Source organism: Rhamphochromis sp. 'chilingali' (assembly GCF_963969265.1).
Source record: "Rhamphochromis sp. 'chilingali' genome assembly, chromosome: 11".
NCBI lineage: Eukaryota > Metazoa > Chordata > Actinopteri > Cichliformes > Cichlidae > Rhamphochromis > Rhamphochromis sp. 'chilingali'.
In genome coordinates, this window is record NC_137938.1 from 10065254 (window position 1) to 10085849 (window position 20596).

Here is a 20596-nt window from a genome sequence, read left to right on the forward strand (position 1 = left end):
TCACTCTCCCTCCGTGAGAAGGCTGGGCACACGCGAGCGTTCACGTTTCTGTGGTTCGGTGCGTGCGCAAAATTTCAGCACAAACGCCGTCGGTCCGTTTGTGTGCGTTTTCAGGTATTAAGCTTACCACAAACACAGCCTTGTGCGTGTCTCAGTGGGAAAGCTGACCTGTGGAGAAGTGATTTTCTTTCATATGATGCAACTATCTGCAGACGTTTGGTGTCCTGCTGAGAGTCTGACTTCTGAGCTCAATATCAGCTCGAACAGAAGGGGAACGCAAGGAGCTTTGGAGAGGTGGGAAAATTTACTGGCAAAGGATGTCGGCTAGTAAACAATGTTGAGAGTTATTACTTTGTTTCAGGTCACAACACGTCAACCTCGACAGAAACACGACGTGCCAGTCCAGTGTGTGGAGGAGGAAGAGAGAAAGGATGCTACCTCATCACCTAGGATTCAAGTAAACAGTGTCAAGAGTTATGGCCGCATTAAGTGCAACACACAACTCAACTGCTCCATGAATCCTATCTGCTGAAATAGCCAATAAAACACTTTCTAAGTAAAGCTGATCTGCCACCAATACACTGTAATTTAGCACGCTGCTATTCATCCCAACTCTCTGTTAAAGTAAAACTTGGTTTTCGCTGCACTGCAGAGAAAATATTTACAGGTAGCGTTGTGCTCAGCTTGAGCCCGAAGCTGAAGGAAGAGACAATTCGAGTGCTCCATCATAACATCATAAATAAAAATGAGCTGAAAGCCAATATTATCAACAGATTTAATTTACATTTTAACATGGCAGTAGTGTTGATTGGTCCTCAGTGTTAATGAGCAACGAGTAAATCACAAAGGAAGACAATGAAAACAAACTCATCATGTCACTGTTGTTAAATACATGATTTATGTGCACAGTTTGAATTAAAAACTAAGCTTTTCATTGTGAGTGACAGTACAGTAGCTGCCGAAGGCATCGGAGTATTCTACGTATCAAAGCATCCTTTAGTCAAAGAGCATCTCGCTGTTTGGCATTATCAGTAAGTGCTGGATTATCGAGGTGTTACAGTGTCTCTTTTACTATCAGTACAACAAAAATTTCTTCTACAGTGTAGTAAGATTACAATCACAGTGTGTGTGTGTGTGTGTGTGTGTGTGTGTGTGTGTGTGTGTGTGTGTGTGTGTGTGTGTGTATAAATGACCACTGGAAATATTTCAGTGTGTTTACAATATAAAGAACGCAAACACAAAAATACCACTTTTAACAGCCATCATAGAAGTCACACTATTTCATGCTCACCCTGTGATCTCTGATTCACTTCTTTTATAATTCAAATATTTACTTTCTTCAGATGTTTAAAGGCACGAGAAAAGAGCCGGCAGCCAGCCTGTCAGAGACAGAGCGGCATACAGAGTTGATCTGCTGCATGACATCTAAAAGAATAATGAGCTGCGTGGCGGCTACAGGACTAAAGCAGGATTGAAGACCACGATAGCCAACTTGTTTTGGTTTTTCTCACAAATAATACAGGAAGTTTGGGGCAATATTTCATCGAACTTTAAGTTTCAGTACAAATACTGAGAATCACTTGAATTATACATGGCAGGTATTTTCGTGATCGGGTTGCAGTTTGTAAGCAGTTTATGATGTAGAGAGAGGTGTGCTGGGAAATTGTCAGCCCTGGAATTAAGACAAGAGGAGCAAAACAGCATCATCACGTCTGATCGGACTGGATACTCTTAGTGAGATTGTTTGAAATGATGAGAGGTATGCTGACTCAGTTTGTTAAAAAGATCTAAACGAGAAGGCTCACTCAGTCATCTAAACATAAGGCCACAGACCACAGCTTAGAGTGGAAAGAGGAAACAGCTACACTGGGTCTGTCCAAAGGTTCTAGAGCTGACTTATTAACACGTCATGTGTTTATTGTGTGAAAACATCAAGTTATTGTTTTACAGAGTTTGCTGTTATTAGTCAAGTTCTTAGCTGCAGTCTTTTTTAGACTAAATCCCCTTTACCACAAGGTCAATTTAGCAACTGGTAACATTTTCTCCAATGGCATTTTGTGGAAAAATATTTTTCCCTCAGAATAGGTAAATAAACTTTATTATGTAAGTTTAAGATTAACTGTTTTCAGGCAAAGTCTTTATTTTTCGACCAAGTTAGCCTCACTCTGTCCAAAGATAACAAAATCAACTTACTAGTAGAGTAAAGATTAAATGGGGAAGACAGAGCCAGACTAGCTGTTCATGCTGTGCTGGAATACTACTCGGAAAATTCACGCAAAAACGTCTCACATAAATCCAAGAAAACTGCTCAAATAATGGTATCCTACTTTCTGAGTTACTAACATGAAGAAAAGGATGGCAGAAGAAAGTAAGCATTTAGCTAATGGTAAGAAACCTGTGGTTAGTGGTGCAAATTCATGCATTAAACATTATCTTTGGGGTTTAATATGTCATGCTGTTTCCACATCCTGACTTTTAGTTTGTATTTCTGAGCGAGGTCATCGGTGTGCGTTGGACAGCACTGTACTGAAAGGTACCAACCCACGGGCACACGTGAAGGGCTCAAAAAGGTAGAGAAACTGAAAATGCGACTTCATAAGAGGTCACAGTTCTGGCAGAGCTTTTAAATGCGTTAGTAGTTCCTAATAAAGTGGTCGCAAGTGCTTATAGCAGTCATCTCTCAGCAGGAGCATCAACGAGCATATTTACCTAAAAGATTAAACTGCTTCTTTACATGTCTTATTTAGCTGTAGTTCTGTCAGGGATAATTTAATCAAACGCATCCCTACGCCCTGAACGTAAAACTCCATGCATGTAACGCTAATTTAACTGTCAGATCGCTGTCAGCTCAAATACTGGGCCACCAGCTTATTGTGTGCGGTGTGTTAAAAGAATACAGTGACATTTTGAATCTGAATGAGCTGTCACACTGTGGGAATCCGAGCCGCAGACTGTGGCGACGAGCTCCGATGATGAATGCCGACACTGCTAGCGAGACATCTCAGGGGACGCTAATAAAGACAAATGCGCAAAGTTTTTCCACAGTGTGTCAAGTGTTTGTGGAAGAAAAATGACAAGTGAAATTCAGAATGTCCTTTCAGAGCTAATGGTAAATAAATTATTTAATTGGTAAATGGAAGGCAGTTTGCCTGGTATTTTGATTGAATGGAAAGTGAATTCATCCCAGGCCTGCTACACGTGGACAATCCTTCCAAATCCGAACGTGACAGCAATGCCCGATATTCTCCTTTCATATGTCCTTATGTCATCCTTCTGTATCTAGGCCAGTCTGAACTTTCCTCCGTGTTTCTTCAATCAACATTTCAGTCCATGCAGCCATTACAGAGAGTCTGTTAAGAGCACATTTTCACTTTGATCTCTTTCTTAATTTTTTTTTCTTAAAGATAGAGTTGGAGAATCCATACAGAGTTTGATTTCCAGATAGAGGCTACATTCGCTCAGCTCGGGTTTCCGACTGAAGGAGTTTGAGATGGTTTAACTGCATGCAGGCTGCAGATAGGCGGACAGACAAGGTGGAGTTCTGCTTTCAAAGAAGTTTACATGTCCCTTTGTGGAGACGCCATCAAGCTACCAGACCCAGGCGGGAGATCTTAGCAGAGAGGAAAGAGTGGAGGATGAAGACGATTGGCTTTGGACATGAGTGGAGGTCCAATTGCTATAAAAGGAAAAGAAAAACAACAGGATTAAAAATTCAAAAACACAGCTGGGATACAAATGAGAAACAATGATCTATGTATATTTAAAAAAAAACAAACAGAAAATGAATCTGCAAAGCACTTAAAACCAAAAGAAATATACTCAAAACTAACTGCACACAAATGGTTCTCCATGTGGCAAGTATTAGACGGCCCTAGCTGGTGCCAAGCACACACAAGTATGCACGCAAACACCACATCACTATGAACAAAGCTCTCTCATAGCCTGAATCAACAGTGGGTGATTTCACCGGTACTGTGACTCATATCCTGTTCCTGAGGTCAGTGGGGAGATTTAACCTAGAAATTCACACTAAAACTACTGTTTAGATGGTTAACTGTAACACTGCAGAAACAAGTGAAGCCAGAGCAGATCTACATGTAGCTACACTGTGATTGGACCATAAAGCTTGGCTTGATATTACACGCTTTCTGTATGTGCATCTGTGACAAAATTAGACAAGTTTAGATCCTGCTAAATTTACAGTACAGTACATACTGTGTGGGGGGAAAAAAGACTCCTAGTTATCTCCTTTTTCAAACGATGAGCTAATGAGCCATCAGCCACATCCGCAAATGTCTTGGGATTCCTCTTATAAAGCCTATAGCTGTGCTGGGATTTCAGAAACACTATAGACACTAAAGCTGTTTCTGCTAAGGTAGTCAGCAGTGGGTTTTGATTCAAAGCGCCAAAGTCTTTGCTTATTTGCCATCAGCTTAAACGGAGCAGTCAAACGCTAGTGTATCCGACAGAAGTTCTACACAGAGCTGTATGTGGACTGTCACAGCAGATCGAGGCGTTGACATAAACATCCGTTTCCAATTTCTAAATCCCATAAGCCTGGGGAGTCTATATTGTTTCACCATCACTCTCTCTTCCAGCATACAGTAAATGACACGGCTTTATGAGTGATGCAAAGGCAATGTTGTTGCTCTGGGTAAACACTTTGTTTAAAGGCTGGGGAAAGGTACTCTACAGGCACATTAATAGTCACATAAAATCCAACCTAAACCACACTGATGCACACACTGGCTTGGGTTTGCACTCGGCTGTTTTCTGGTCCTGAATTACTCGAGGTTGGCCTCTGAAACATGAGCCACCTGGACATCTAATCAGTGAACTGCTAGGTGGTGTAAAACAGATTAAAACTCTTACAGTAAGTGACGGGCTATTTTTAAGGAAAACTCGTGTGCTCTTACCTTCAAAGACTTAAGTGTTCGTGCGAAGTTTATTTCATTTCAGATTTTTTGATTAAGTGCTGTAATTTACTTTCTGCTGTACCACATTCCTTCTTCCTGTTGCGCTTGCTTCTAGCGCAGCTCGTGTTCCTTAATTCCCAGAAGGCCTTGCGAAAGCCCCTGAGAGTGGGAATGAACCTATTCTGTTTACTGTGAGGTGTGTGTAACCACACCCATTTAAGCCTGATGCTTTTTACTCACCAGTATTTCTAAACGCTGACACAATTATACCACTTAAACACTTTTTAGGACATAGTGTCTTTTAAAATATGAATTACTGGAAAATCAAGCTGTAACTGAACCCTTTGGATTCAAGGAATCCACGGCAACTTCCTCGGGAAGATCCGAGTCAGCATTTTGGCCCGTGCCTTACCCACCTGTCAATAAAACAAGGTTTTTACAAACCTCTTCACTAAAATAAACACCACCTCTGAATCATGGTTAGAAATGTAACAGGTATGGTTTATAGTCAGGAAAATGTAAGAAATTATGTGTCATAATGTGTGTTTGTTTAAAGTTGATTTTGAACAGGCCTGGGAAACATCTGCAGAAACATCTGGGCTACTAAAGTAACTCCTCCTTTCAGTGACACTTTGTGGCTGCTGCACGTTTGACTTTCACAGCCTTAGAAACTCAAACTCATTCTTTTTATTAGATTGTGCCGACTCCAAGAACAAGACTTTATAGAAGTGCCGTTATGATATCTTTCAATTAAACTATGGTGTAGCTGAAAAACAAACAAAAAACCCTCACAAAAATACAATCACTACTATCAGTGTTCACCTCTTAGAAGAAACCGATTCTTATACATGAACATATTTTGTGAGGGTTTGTGTGTCTAAATGTGAAGTTAAAAATACAAAAAATGAACCAAAGAAAAAAAAAAAAACACTCACAATTTCCCCTTCCTTCCCCCCAAAGTCGAGGAACAGCATGCGTACTCCGTCATCTGAAGACATCTTTAGTTTTTCAAAGGGGTAAGAGAGGAGAACTTGGGGCTTGCTAGTAGTGCGAGCTACTCTCTCCTCAAAGTCCTCCCCATCTTCTGCTTTCGGGTCAGCCAGCACAGAGAAGCCCCTCTCATAGTGGATCGCCAGCCGACACTCCTGACCCCGGTACAGACAACCTGGAAGACAAAGATTTTTGATTGTTAACAAGGTGCTCACGATGCTTGGCTTGGAGGTGGAAGAGTGAGGTCTAAAGGATACCTGCAGAGAGCAAGAGTAGAATAGCTAGTCTTAACATACAAGGGAAAATTTTTGTTTTTTTATGTGTAAAAACCATAAAATCCTTACAAAGTGTTGCTCACTGACAAAAGCTGTGTTTTGTTCACAGTCTATAACAACTGTGCCTGTGGAACCCAAAGTCCAACAAGAGACTGGAACATTAGCTATACTACATCCAAGAGAGGTACACTTCCTCTGAGTGAACTGGGATGGCTGATCTAAAAGAGCTTTTGCATATTCATGCCAGTAATATGGTTTATTAGTGCCGTTCGAGGGCTGGTTGTCAGTCCTGGCACGTTATAAACAACCCAAACCCTCGTATCTCTTGTATCTCATATCTGTTTACTTACTAAATGAAGTAGCAGCATTTCAGTGACACACTCTCCTTCTCATTCGGCTGAAAGCAGGGAGTGTAATTTCTCTATTTTACAACATTTCTCATCACTTTTCTCCCGCTCTTCCTCCTCTCGTCACAGCAGGTGTCTTAGCTGAAAGCTGAGTGTACTATCTTTATCAGCTCCTCCTGCTTTGCCTTGTCCCCGCACTGTGTGATCTAGGTGCATTTAGCCTTATTTTTCACTCCTTGACAGCAGAATACCTCCACTCCCTGCAGCAGACGTGAAGGCCGCAAGACGAAAACTTCATTTGCAGCACAAACTGTGCTCTCCTGACGATATCTGATCTACCAAGCAGCGTGTTTGTTTGACAAAGAGACGGTAAGAGAGAAGAGAGATGTTATCTTTCTATTGTTTGACCAAGATGTGTGTACAAGGATGGATGTTTGTATGTAGATATACACACACACACACACACACACACACACACACGAGGCACTGTTTAAAAGCACTTTTAACATCGCAGGTGATTTTCAGCATTTCTAAACACACTAGTTTTCTTTACAAAGTATTAATTCTATTCTACTTGCACACAATAACAGAATAATTTCAGAAAATAACAAAAATGATCAGTGTCAATGTAATCCATAGCACAAACCACTGCTGTGCAATGATAAGCTTTAACTTTGTAGAGGTAGGCGATGGATATACAGAGATATCACAACATTTCCATGTGTCAAGAACTGGAGTGAGAAGTATCATCAACAAAGAGAGCCACACAGTGCAGAACAAGCCTGGTAGAGGCAAGAATCAAAGATCTCAAAAACTGAAAAGAAAACTAGTGAGAGATGTGTCTGAAGACCCCAGAACAACTGCCAAGACATGAGTGAATGACTTGGCTGAGTCTGGAATTGCCTCAAAGAAGAAAAATCCTGCAGAGGAATGAACTGCAAGCCTGCAGAGCAAGAAAAACTCCACTTCTGCAGAACAGACAACTTTAGGCAATATTATAGTATGCAAAGGATAACCTGGAGAAAATTATGGATACTGGAAGCGCAGGCTTTGGTTAGATGACACCAAACTAGAGTCTAGTTTGGCCAAAGAGATACTGCTTATGTTTGGAGAAAGAAGAGGTGCACGAGCTACAGAACACCGTCTCCACAGTGAAACACGGTCGTCTGAGTATTTTGTTGTGGGAATGCTTCTGTTCGTCTGGATCTCGGGGATCTTGTCAAGGTGGAAAAAATCTTTAAGAAAGACAGCTTTGTGAAGATTTTCAAAGAAAACCTCAAGTAGTCAGCAGCTAAACTAAGTCTGTGTCTTCTGTTTGTCTTTTAACATGAAAATAACCCAAAAACACACGTCACTTCACGTCCTGGTGAATAACGACCTCCAGTAAACCACATTGTTGCTCTTTAGGGTTTAGTAGTTGTTAGCTTGTCGTTAAACTGAAAGAGACACATAATGTCTAATTAACTATGTTGGCAGTTAAACCTTCCTAATCAGACTACCATGTTTCAGTTTATCTAAAAAAACAAAAAAACAACAACAACAACAACTAAGAGAGGACGGTTAGCAAATGTGACTTGACTTCCTGTGAGTTTTATTTCCCCCATACAGGGTAATTTGCAGTGCACAAGAATGTAATTAAACACAGAAATGCATTCTACATTCATTTTGATTTTGCTCTTTTCAAGCATATTTCAGTGTGGGTCAGCAGAAAGGCAAAAAAGAAACTTTAATTTCACTCTGGAATGTCTTATTCTAGATTACAAACAGCGGGAGCTGTCAGCTGTAAAACAAGCGTGGAACAAAATGCTACACGAATGTGCTCAATTAGCACTTCATCATACTCGTTACAAAGCAAAAGTAGGAGCACAAACTGCAGGTGCACAGAGATTAAAAGCTGCAGGTTTGGGTCAAGTTATAGGGAGCGCATAAAAGTGATAAACGTGGCACAGCTTTAGTTAAGACACAAAACTAAAGCCAGATTTACATTAGCTGAGTGCTGTTACAGCCAATGACATTCATGCAGGTGTACAGCATTATCAGTGTTGCTGGCTTAATATTAATGCTCAAGTATCTGCTTTTTTTTTTTTAGTTAAACAGGCGGAAACTTGTTGACACCTGTAATCTTTGAAAATCCTTCAAACACTCCAAGCTTACTGTACACCTCACGCTATGAACAGCTACGTTTCTTGAGACGACCACCTCAGTTTGAACTTCTTTGAACTCTTGACAAACAAAACCAAAAAACACTGACATAAAAGTTGGAGAGCAATGTGAACAACATGGTGACAAATATAAAGTATCTGGCAGTGTTTGAGTATTTTTAACCTCCTAAGACCTGAACTCTTCCACGACATGCATTTTTAATTTCTCTTTGATATTTGGGCTGATTGGGAGCTGATGAATGTAAAAACAAAGAATTACCAGATTTATTTATTTTTTTTTACCTAATTTTTGTTTCTAAGAAAAATGAGAGCCACATATGAGGATATTTGTTTAAACATTTGATAGAACAGTAGCAGTATAATGTCCTCGTAAGTGGATATCAGGCCCTTGTAGAGAAAAATTGACTATTTTGGTATAAATAACCCAAAATGTGATGTCCACATATGTGGACGCCAGGTCCTAGGACGTGAAAGGTCTTTTGTCCACTTTTGTCTGATCTCCATTTGCATTTATAACAAATTGAAATATATGCAACTTTATGTTAATGTTGTTAAATGTAGCACAAAAGAGACTCAAATTACATTCAAGTAAATAAAGCAATAAATTAATCTCTTTCCTACTTATTGCCTGTGATACTCAAACAACAACCTGTGTGATGACTACGCTTCAGGAAGTAATGTTGATATGGAGAGCAGTCTGATTCAAATAGAAGCTGAGCCACACACATACAGTCAAATAGAGGATAATATCCTGTTTTAACCCCCGATGAAAAATGAGTCTCATAACGTGTAATATTTTTCTAACGATGTATAAACAATGTGACGGGAACAGCGTGTTCCTAATGGTATAAATGGCGCTGCAAATGAAACAAAGAGTGGCGGTCTTTGTTGTGTTCAGGAGAGAATATTAGACCTGAAAGTCTTCTACCTGAGAACATTGTTCTGTGGAGAAAGTTCCCACAAGAATACACACACAGAGGGAGAAAGAGGCTTTTCAGGCAGCAACAAAAGCCCTTCTTTCTGCCTGATGGTGAGTGGAAGAGACAGAAGGAGGGGCAGAAAGTGATAACACTGGGAGCCAGAGAGGAGCCAAATGAATCAGGGAAAGAGGGGTCAGAGAAAAAAAAAAAAGGAGGGAGACACTAAGTGTGTTACAAACACCAACAAGTGGAAATTCTAAAAGATTATTAGGAGACAAAAAGTTGCATTCAGTATTATTTGTCTTGTAACTTGTAACTCATTAGGAGGAGGCAGAGTACCTCATATTTTGAAACTGCAACCCACAGCTCCGGTCTTCAAGTGTCGCAGCAGGTTAATAGGTTAATTTCCCACAGCCCCTGAGATAAAATTGCTTTTTAAAGTCCTCTAAGTCATTAAGAGGTTTACCTGTTCATTAAGGAGACTGTATCGACCTCCAAGACAATTCGGCAGGTTCTGCAGCTGTCACTTCAACGACAACATTAAAGAGAAGCTTGAAAAGGAGGACGTGGGGATTGCTGACTTTAAACAGCTAATGGTTTGAAGCTGAGAGTAAAGTTTGCTTGACTTTGGAAAACACAGTTGAGAAAGCGGTCTCGCTACAAGACCCATGTAAAACGGCATTAGGCAAATCACACATGCTAATTAGCGTGCATTACAGGAGGGAAGGCGGAGAGCTTTCAGTTATTGATTTTGATTAACACTGGTGAAAAGCATGCAGATGTCGGAAGGCAGGGAGAGAGGATTTACGGTAGACATGAGTAAGGTTTAAACTATTCATATATTATGCCATGATATGCACCACAGAACATCGTGGCAGTGACTTCTTCCGCTAATTGCTTAAAATACCAGAATAACCTCGAGAAGGTTTAAGTCACCTTGGATAATAATAATAAAGGGAATGACAGCAGGCCGAGAGCTCACAAAATTTGATTTCAAATACGCCTTTAAAGCCCCTCAAGAACGGCCTTCTGCCCGATGAGTGATTGAAAGTTAATCCATCTTCAGAGCAAATCTTTATTATAGGATCTGACAGTGAATAAACTATAAGGATGATTTAGAATATAACACAGACGAAAAGCAGACAAGGTCAGTATAATGAATCCTCAAGTGGCAACCGCTGACACATGAGCAAATGCACTGAGGAATGTGCATCAGTCCATTCTAGAAAAAAGGTTAGGTATAGGGAGCAATGGAGATTCAAAACCCCGTGTCACCAACTTATTACCCAAAAGAATATTAAAGTATAGTCAAAAAATTAATCAAAGAAATCTATTACAATAAACATTTGTAGCAGTGGTAATAGCATGGTTCAGTAGACCTGTTAGTTGGACGAAAGTGATAAATACCCCATCCACACACAAATGTTAAATGGTCTGCAAAGGAATAAATTTGTATATTTATTGCCGTTCCCAAAAGATGGCGCCTCCCGACCTGACCTCTACAGTCAACATGAGTTTTAAAAACATGAGCTGTGAGTAAAATCTCAACAACTCTTGGCTGGATCGTTGTTATATTCATCAGATTTTAGAACTTTAGTGAATCACTTGCATTTAATCTGTTGTTTTCCATCAGGTTGCTTTATTAATTTAAAAGACCTGTAAAACTAACACCCTAAGCGGTTCCTCTCTGCTTAGTGCTAAGGAGAAAACGTTAACATTTTAATATGCTAAATGATCATGGAAGGGTTCAGACCAGTATTAAAAGGGTTGGCACCCCTTTGCTTTACACATACACACATCACTGCCACACATCCCTGAAGTCTGCTCAGCAGATTACTGGTCCTGGTTGGCCCGAGGTCCAAGTTAAAGCATAGCAGAGACTGGGACTGGGATTTAAAATGCTCACAAATTGTGAATCTCCTTCCTCTACTAATCAGGAAACATCAGAAAAACATTTTCAAAACCACTTTTTGTTGCTTGGTTTTTAACCCCACCAGTCAGCTGCATGTCTTTGGACTGTGTGGGTAACCGAGAGAGAACCCACACAGACACAGGAAGAACATGCAAAATGGTGAGTGGTGAGTGGTTATCAGTCTCTTTGCTTTAGCCCTGACACAAGACTGGCTACCTGTCCTAGGTTGACCCCGCCTCTCAAGCTGGAATGTAACACTCTCAACCCCAAATTAGATAAGGAGAAGAAAATGTATCGATGGGTTTTTAAAACCCAACTGAGTTTTTCTTACTGCTAGCACTACTAGCATATAAACAGTCTTTACAGATGTTGTGCATGCAGATGTTTTAGCAAATAAAGCAGCTGTCAAAAAAAAGTCAAGCAGCAAACAGCAGGGAGACTTAGCTAGAGTCAAAGCAGCTCTCTGGTTTCCTGAGGATTATTAAGAGACAGATGCCTGAAAAGAGAATGAAAAGAAGCACGACTCCAGATGAATTTGAACGTTTCTCAGTCTGCTGGGTGTTTAAGTTGGTCATATCAATTTGAATGATGATAATATGTTGTTGCTGTTTTCATAGAATTTTTTTCAGCTACCCCTGAGTGGCCAAAAATAGTTACAGCAGACTCTAAAGGCCCTGCATGACCGCACATGTGTTTTCACTCATCTTGGTAGAATCAACCTCTGCTCAGATTGGAGGTGGGCAAAGCTATGCCGAGCAATATAGGACTATGCACCCACACACCCCTATGAAGTCTTTTGGGCATCCAGTAGACAAGTAAAAGAAATTACCTGTGTGGCTGTATCGTGGCTGTGGCCTTTGATTTCTTTCTTTCATTGCTGCGTTTAGAGCAACAGATCATTTATGTTGAGCAACGCGCGTCAGTCTAGACAACGTTTAGTCATGGGATTAAAGAAAATGTGCTGATTGCGTTCACATTTCACAGCTAACTGCCATGACAAACAAAATCATACTTTTACAATGCAGCTTAGAGGTTTTAAATTAAGTTTCACAGACGTGAATAAAGTCGTGCTACGCTAATCACAGCGTGACATGTGTGGAGACGCATTTTTAGGAACGTTTTAACAAGAGCTTGGCGATAAATGCTCCAGAAACTACACTGACAACGAGGACACAATGACGGTGATGGTCACCGCTCGAGTCGGAATAAAGTCTGTTTCGTGATTGGCTAGAATCTGAAGAGAAAGTTAGTTTGGCAACGTGAGAAGGGGCACCCAAGGGAGAAGTGGAGGTCCCAGGGCATTCTGTGCTTTGGGAGAGGGAGGGGTGGTATTCTGCTGAAATTCCCGGGACGACCAGTGCTCACTGCTAAATAACACACACACACACACACACACACACACACACACACACACACACACACACACACACACACACACAAGCCCGTTCAGCTATCTTAGTGAGGACCTTCATCGACATAATGGTTTCCCTAGCCCCTTACCCTAACCATTAAAAATGAATGTGGTTCTCACTAGAGATGGCACGATACCACTTTTTTATGTCCGATACCGATACCGATATCATAAATTTGGATATCTGCCGATACCGATATGAATCCGATAGTGTTTTTTTAATCAACAAAAGTGTTTTTTAAAATATCTTGCTGCATTTTGCAAGTTCATACTCAAGTTTAAAACAACAACTACACTAAAGCTATTCTGTTATACCTGTATGCAAAAAAAAATATTTCATAGTTCAGCAATACTGATCAATCTAATAAACTTAAACCTACACCATCCTCCCTATTCTGGTATTTTAAAGAGTACTTAGCATAAATATTAAGCAACCTAACTAATAGGGTTCCAACTCCCAGCAACAACAAAAATAAATAAATAAAAAATAGGGAACCACCCCTCACGCTCCACCTCATGATGCTTAATCGACGTAATCAACCTTAATTTGATGCAGTGTGAAAAAAAATGCACAGAAATCAATTATTTTTCAAGAAATATTAAATAGATTCAACATCTTTCTTCAACAAAATTGCAGACTGCACAGATGGTACCTTCCCAAAGTAAAGAGTACTATAGCTTACTAGGGTATATATATTAGACTTAATAGTTACTATATACAATAATGGACTTCTATTCCTTTTACATCAAATTAAAACTTTGGGTGTCAGATAATTATTTATTAAAAGCTCGACATTTTAAATGAGAATAAGAAAGAAAAGTATGTCTTTGTGCCCCCTTTTCCCTGTTAATGCCCTATCGGCCCCCCTGGCTAAACTTTGCTAGATCCGCCCCTGCACAGTTACCAGCCGTCAGCTACGTAGAAAAAGATCCTCGAGTAGAAAGTAATAATAAATAAATTCTAACAACAGCTTATCAAGCTTAAACGTGCTGCTGTTGTTCAGCCGCTGGTTTCCTCTTTCTGGTGCAAAGTGGGCCAAAAGCAAACTAGAGACACGGACTCGCAACAGAAAAGCCGATCAGCTGATCGTTAAGCAGTTTCATGATTGAAGTAGCAGCAAGAAGAGGCAGTCGCTTGTTAAGCTTAACGCAGGAATGCTTTACATTCAGAGATGGACTTACACACTTGCTTTACTTCTCTCGGGGATAACTTTGTCGGAGATGAAATGCCGGGTTGCTAGCGAAGCTCCAAATGCTATCCAGACCACCGACAGGTCCCGCATGCCACAGCCGCTCTATCACGTGATGCCTACTGCTCCGACGTGCTAACGTTCTGTGGTGAGTTACGGCGTGTTGCAAGTTTTGTGAGGTGCTTTCGTGATATTTAATGGATCGGATTACATTTTTTATTTTTCTCCGATATCCGATCCAGTAATTTAGGTCAGTATCGGACCGATACCGATACGTAATATCGGATCGGTCCATCTCTAGTTCTCACAAGTATAGTAGAATGCACATGTTGGTCCTCACAAAGATAGCTAGACAGGAACACACACACACGCACGCACACACACACACACACACACACACACACACACACACACACACACACACACACACAGTAGAAAAGCGTTCATTTCTATAAAAAGCAAGTACTTTGTCCACATCCTCCATATGGCTGTCAAATTATATCACAAACCCAAAGGTATCCTAATGTTTTAGTGGATGTAGGAGTCTGTATATATTATGCTCTTTGTACCAGATTTACGCTTGCCAGACCTCAGGCTGTACTTACTGGTGCAGCCTCTTAAATCTCTCTGGATATGATTTGCTGCAGCATGCCTGAACACACGTGAGAAAGCATCACAGAATCCAGCACAGTGACCTGCACAACTCAACCTGCTCCAGCCATAGCTCCTACATGCATTCCTGTCTCTATGCAGGTGTATCAATATGCATGTTCCTATGTTTTTTATGCATTATATCACTTAATCTTAATGTTTGTGTGCTGTGTAGCGGGACTCACTCGTAGAGACTTCTTTGATCATCTCAGCTGATCCGTGACATCCATTCACAATGTGTCTGGTCCACAGGGACAGGTCCTTGGTGGTCTCAGTCCGGAACAGGTGAGTCTCAATGCCAAGTCGTGTGCCAGTCCGAGTGGCAAAGAACAGCTCTGTGCCAGAGTGCGGCGACCCCCGGTCAGGGCCTGAGTGGACCAGACTAAATAAACACATACAAAGCCTTTTAGCAAAGAGAAGAAATTCAATATACACTCTTAAGCTTGGAAGTATTTTTAGAAAAATCATTTTTAAATGAAAAAAGCAACACCATAGTGTTAGTCATCATAAAACAAATTGAATGTGTTAAGGCCCAATATTAATGCATGTGCAAGTTTCTGCAAGTCAGTATCTTTATGAGGGTCCTACCGCGTTGCTAAAAGTGGGTAAGTGTGTGTAGGGCTCTGCCAGGCCTCCTGGCCTCGTGGTAAGCAGTCATATAGCAGCAGGTCCTTTTCTGTCACCACCACCAGCACCGGCTTCCAGCACTGCTTCTCACTCTCTGTCTGCAGCACAAACAACGAGACTATGACAGCTTTCCTTTAATGGTCTGACATATAGATATATAAAAATTAGTCTTTTAAAGAGCTGCACTAATCAGGAGGATTATCCGCACGACAAACGCTCCAGCTATTGGCCCATATAGTCAATATCTTTGTATGCAAGGCATTGTGACATAAATTTAGCAGTATTATTTGATGACAAAAAAAACCTGATAGATGAATTCAAAATTAAATGATCAATTAGTAAAATTCTAATATAATAGATTAACTAGGCAGTTAATCCTGTAAACCTGTGCAATATAAATTTGATCACATCAATTCTGCACGATTAGAAATACCTATTCCCTCTTGTGGTTTTTGCAAATACTAAGATTGTCTTCATGTTTTTAAATGAGAGTGCTGATGAGGCTGATCACTGGCAGTAACAGAGAAGACTGGTGTGTGTGTGAGCATGTGTGTAGTTGCAATCTGTAATAGCTGTTCACAAGGCTGTTCTGTTCTGTCACAGGAAATGTCTAGATTCACTATTGTGCACCCAAAATAAATGTGGCTGGTGTGCAGTTGTAGGTTTTTTTAAGCATATGCTTAGCGGTGCCCCCTCAGCCACTCATCTCTACAAACCCCTCACTCAGAGCACGCACACACCAAGTGTGGTATTTCATTTTACAATGCTCCATAACTATTCTCATTATGAGAGCTTATCTGCAGCACAGCCACGGCCAGCTCTTTGAAGTTCTGCCTCATCCAATCGTATCGTGGGATTTAGAGGGTCAAGGGTCATATTTTTAACATAATCAGAATATGTTGCTAAGTAACAGTATTGTGCTGCATTTAAAGATTAAAATACTGTCGAATTCACGAGGACTAAATTAGGTAGATACAGATATCTCTGCACAGATGTCTGCATGTATGTATACACAGTACAAACACACACCACATTAATACTTTGTCATATATTCATACACCATCTGGGCCCCTTTCCCAGGCCCACCGCCTCACTAATTTACACCTTTCTGACATGCAGATTGACCTATTGCTTTATCTTTCTCCAACAGTTAATCTGACAACTCCAAGTAGTATGCAACAAGTAAATACTGCCACTGCTTTATCAAGCAAACTATTTTTGTCGTTTTCTGTGTACAAATGTGTGCAGCTGCATGGCGATTTTCTTGACATTTACACCTGACTATCATATTTCCCCCTTCTCTGTGACAGATGGCTTTTTATGCTGCTTTTACGTGACTATTTTGAAGGATTTCTACCATCTGACTCAATTAAAAAAATACCCTTTACAACTTTACACACAAACAACAAATGCTTTATCTCATAAGGGCATTAACTCAGATTCCAGATATATTAACCCTCATAAAATACATTGGAATAATGTATCAGGAGCTGATTAAGAACTGATATAGAAATTTGCTGTCCCACCCCCAGAGGGTAGACAAATTTATATCCCCACACTGTGAGTAATGCACTCCTACCTTGCCTGCAAGCCATCCCAGGTGTCGTATCTCTTTGCTGCCAGCAACTCCTGCCCTGGCTGTGTTTTGGATAACCTCTTGCAGCACCCGCTGTAGCAAGATGGATCATTTTTAAGGTAAATAGTTCAATATGCATAACTTAACATTCAAAGACATTTCCAGAGGCTTACTTATATCTACTGAAATATCGAGTGCTGAGAGACACTGGTATAATATTTCACGTAGAAGACAGACCTGTGCCAGTGCTGATGTGACAGAGTGCATGGCGGAGAACCACGACAGGGCAGATGGTTGGTCTGGGCAACGCAGCACCACAGTGTGCCTGACATCAGGAGAGTGTAGCTCTAGTTGTCTACAGGGGAAGATAAGAAAAGTTAAATAGGTTGAACTTCTCTGTTATCATCCTGAAGCGAGTGCTAAAACCTTGAGAGTGAAGAATCTTGAAAATATATTTGTTAGCCTTACCACAAAACTCCAATTTATTCTGGACTTATAGTTTTAGGACTCAAATATTACCTTTTCAGGTTTGCGCTTTAACATATGCCCCCTTTCTTATTTGCTTAATCACAGCAACTCGGTCAGAACAATGAAATAAATGGCATGGAAATTTTTGTTTATTCAACATGCATTGCATTCTCTGTGGGAGACCAGCGCCGTCTCTCTCCAAATTTCCATATCTAATCTGCTTACATGAAATGTGAGTCTTTCTGGCCTTGGTTAAAAAAAACAAACAAACACATGCCTTTCAATCTCTCTGAATGGCTCTTTGATTGTGTGCTCAGTGAATATGAATTTTAAAAAGGCACATGTGTCTGCCTACAGTGCATAAAGTGGTGCACTGTTGTTTTATAGGGCAGCAAAGCAAGTATACAGCTCCACGACGTAAACCAGTATGCTATAGATAAATAACCTGACCACTTTAAAGGAAGGAAATAATAAGAGTAACAGTGGACACAGAAAACTATTAAATATTCTTGACTCAAAGATTTAAAAGAAGCGATATGGTAGCAACTGTACAATGTGTACTTCACATTGTGTTTGGGCCGTGTTTGAAGTATGCACAGTCTACAATGTTTATCACGTGATTTTCAAGGATTGAAAATGCACAAATAAGGTAAATGAAGCTCAAGTAGGAACAGTGTCTGCTTGTGTACGCTTTGGTAATATCCATTTAATAACAACCTTTAAAATACGATTGAAAATACAGAGAAAAAATTAGCTGTGGCACAGTGGACTAAAACTCCACACTAAGGGTGGTTTCAACATGACAAAAATGCTTTCTTTGCAGCTTTCTTTTATCACACAGACGGAGAACCTGAAAAAATCCCCAGTGGATATGATTAATTTGCTCTTCTATCAAAACGTAGGCGAGACCATCTACAGTAGATAAGCTCCAGGTGTTAATCTGAACTAAAAATAGAATCGGTGCTTGTAAAAAGGCAGGTTGATAAAGGGCATCCTGGAGGAGAGGAGCTATAAGGGCTGAATTCCGGGGCTAAAAGTGCTTTTTGTAGAGAAAGTTTTTTGGTGTGCTATTTGCTTTGGCAAAAACTTTGACAACCTAAGTTATCTGTCCCTTGATTGCATGATGCAGGAATGGGGAACATAGGGAGGACTAGCAACGAAACCCATCCCACACACAAACAGCACAAGTGGATCTTTGGGTTCTCGCTACAATTTTTAACTCAGCATCTTAAGATGTTTTCATGTAAATTGGCTCTATAGAAATAAAACTGAGCTGAGCTGAAAAGGCTACTGCTCTGAATGCATGGCGTTACATAAGTGTGCTCCTGCATGAAAGAAGTTAAATCTCTCATTTGATCAAAGGGTAGTTGTCCTCGTGGGATTATCAATAGATTTAGCAAATATGTATTCAAGGTCTCTTCCATCATGCAGATGTGATCCAAGGATAGACTGTATGGATGTAGACACGGAGATGTCGTTCAGTGATTTTTTAAGCCTTGTTGTGAAACCCTGACTTGAGAATTTTAGCTATCTGCCTTATTATCTGTATTATAATTAACCTGTCTTCACCCAAAAGTAAACATCATTACTTTCTCTCCTTCTCCTGTCATGTAGTCCCCTTCTTTATTAACTCACTCCTTCTGAATTATCACTCCTGCTCATCACTGTCCCATCTTTCCTCAAATGCCAATCTTCTGAATCTTAGGCTTAAACACAGTTTAAACAGCATCTGCTGGAATGAAGAGAAAAACCTCAGATAGATGAACATTGCACTGAGTAAAGTAAAAGAAGATAAAACAGGCTCATCTATCACTTAATATAAAGCCATTTTATCACCCCCGAATCCTTAAAATGAAAAAAGAGTTTAATCTCACTCTGCAATCTTTAACTTCTGTTTATTATATCAGAACAGCCAAACTCTGTGAAACATCTAACTTTCGGGACAAATATGAACACCTCGTCAAACTTTTGCGGCTTAAAAACGACAACCTGCATTTCAACTTGGGCGTCCTTCTGTTTAAACATTTACCAAACATCTACTGGCAAGGTAAGGCTGGAAGTGAAGAAAGGAAAGAACTTTCTTGACTTTCTTGAGAGAAAACAGGTTAGTCAAGATAAATTTTGCTAAGGACTTTATCTGTGTCTGTGAATCTGCCCTCAAGCTTTATCAAACCACATAACAGTGTTATCTGTGTAAAGCTTAAGCTGCCTATGTCACTAGATGAGATATTGATCCCAGCTACTCACAAATAAAGTCAGCAAAGTTCAAGTCTGTCATGTTTTTTTTGTGTAATAATAAACTTCAAATTAATGAACTTTAACCACAAGTTGTGTTGTTGTTGTTGTTGTGTAAAACACTCATATATGAGAAGACTAGATGATTGTCCCATGTGGATATAGCAGAATACCACTGAGCACATACCCCAAGGCCAGGTCCATGCTAATTAACTGCAACTTTTTTGTACTATTAGAGTCCTTCAGTCAGGCCTACTTTAGTCAAAAGAAGATAATTATTTCCAGTGGCAGTTTATGTCTGTGAGTATGGAGCCTCCCTGGACCTCCTTCCTGTCCTTTTACAAGGATATGTGGGAAGCAAAAAAGGACTCCTTACTCCTAGCACAGAAGAGAGAAGGAATCCACATTGACACAACACTGATTAGATCGCACAGAGCATGAGAAGGAGGAGCTGGGGTCAATGTTGGTTCCAAAGTGGCTTGCAGATGCAGTAGCAGTAGCCAAGCTAAATCAAATTTACAGCCCTTCATATTTGAGATTTGCCAATTAGATGTACGGAGACGCAAATAACTGGGACTCTAGACTCGGAGAGGGAAGGGTCGTGCCATGTGACAGGACAGCACTTTCTCCACAAATGTCACCTGTCTTTCCAGGGTTGAATCCCGGACCAAGTGACAAAATGCACAGTCTTCGGGCTTAGCCAATGCTCTACTAGCGTGGACAATCTGCAGGTACATGTGGAATGTTTTGTGCTGATCCTTGTCTTGCAAAGAGAAACCGCACCCTTTAAGACAGTGACAAACAGACGATTTCTGCTTTGCTTGCTTCGGTTTAGTAATCATAACCAAATAAAGCAAAAACGCTAAACAAGAAGATGTGAAATTAGTACCCTGCGGGCAGTGTACATACCAGGTAA

At 40.4% G+C, this 20596-nt stretch overlaps 1 protein-coding gene across 1 annotated transcript in view; it reads right to left on the bottom strand.

The window, feature by feature from the left end:
* Nucleotides 1-2734: 2734 nt before the first annotated feature.
* Nucleotides 2735-20596, bottom strand: part of sntb1 (syntrophin, basic 1) — a 36625-nt gene continuing 18763 nt past the window's right edge. Inside the window, exons 3-8 of the mRNA XM_080897630.1 lie at nucleotides 17215-17332; nucleotides 16981-17070; nucleotides 15363-15499; nucleotides 14960-15156; nucleotides 5852-6081; nucleotides 2735-3676 (exon numbers count right to left, since the gene is read on the bottom strand). Coding sequence (XP_080753756.1) covers nucleotides 3584-3676; nucleotides 5852-6081; nucleotides 14960-15156; nucleotides 15363-15499; nucleotides 16981-17070; nucleotides 17215-17332 — 865 coding nt within the window. The 3' untranslated portion in view covers nucleotides 2735-3583. The remainder of the gene's footprint in view (nucleotides 3677-5851; nucleotides 6082-14959; nucleotides 15157-15362; nucleotides 15500-16980; nucleotides 17071-17214; nucleotides 17333-20596) is intronic.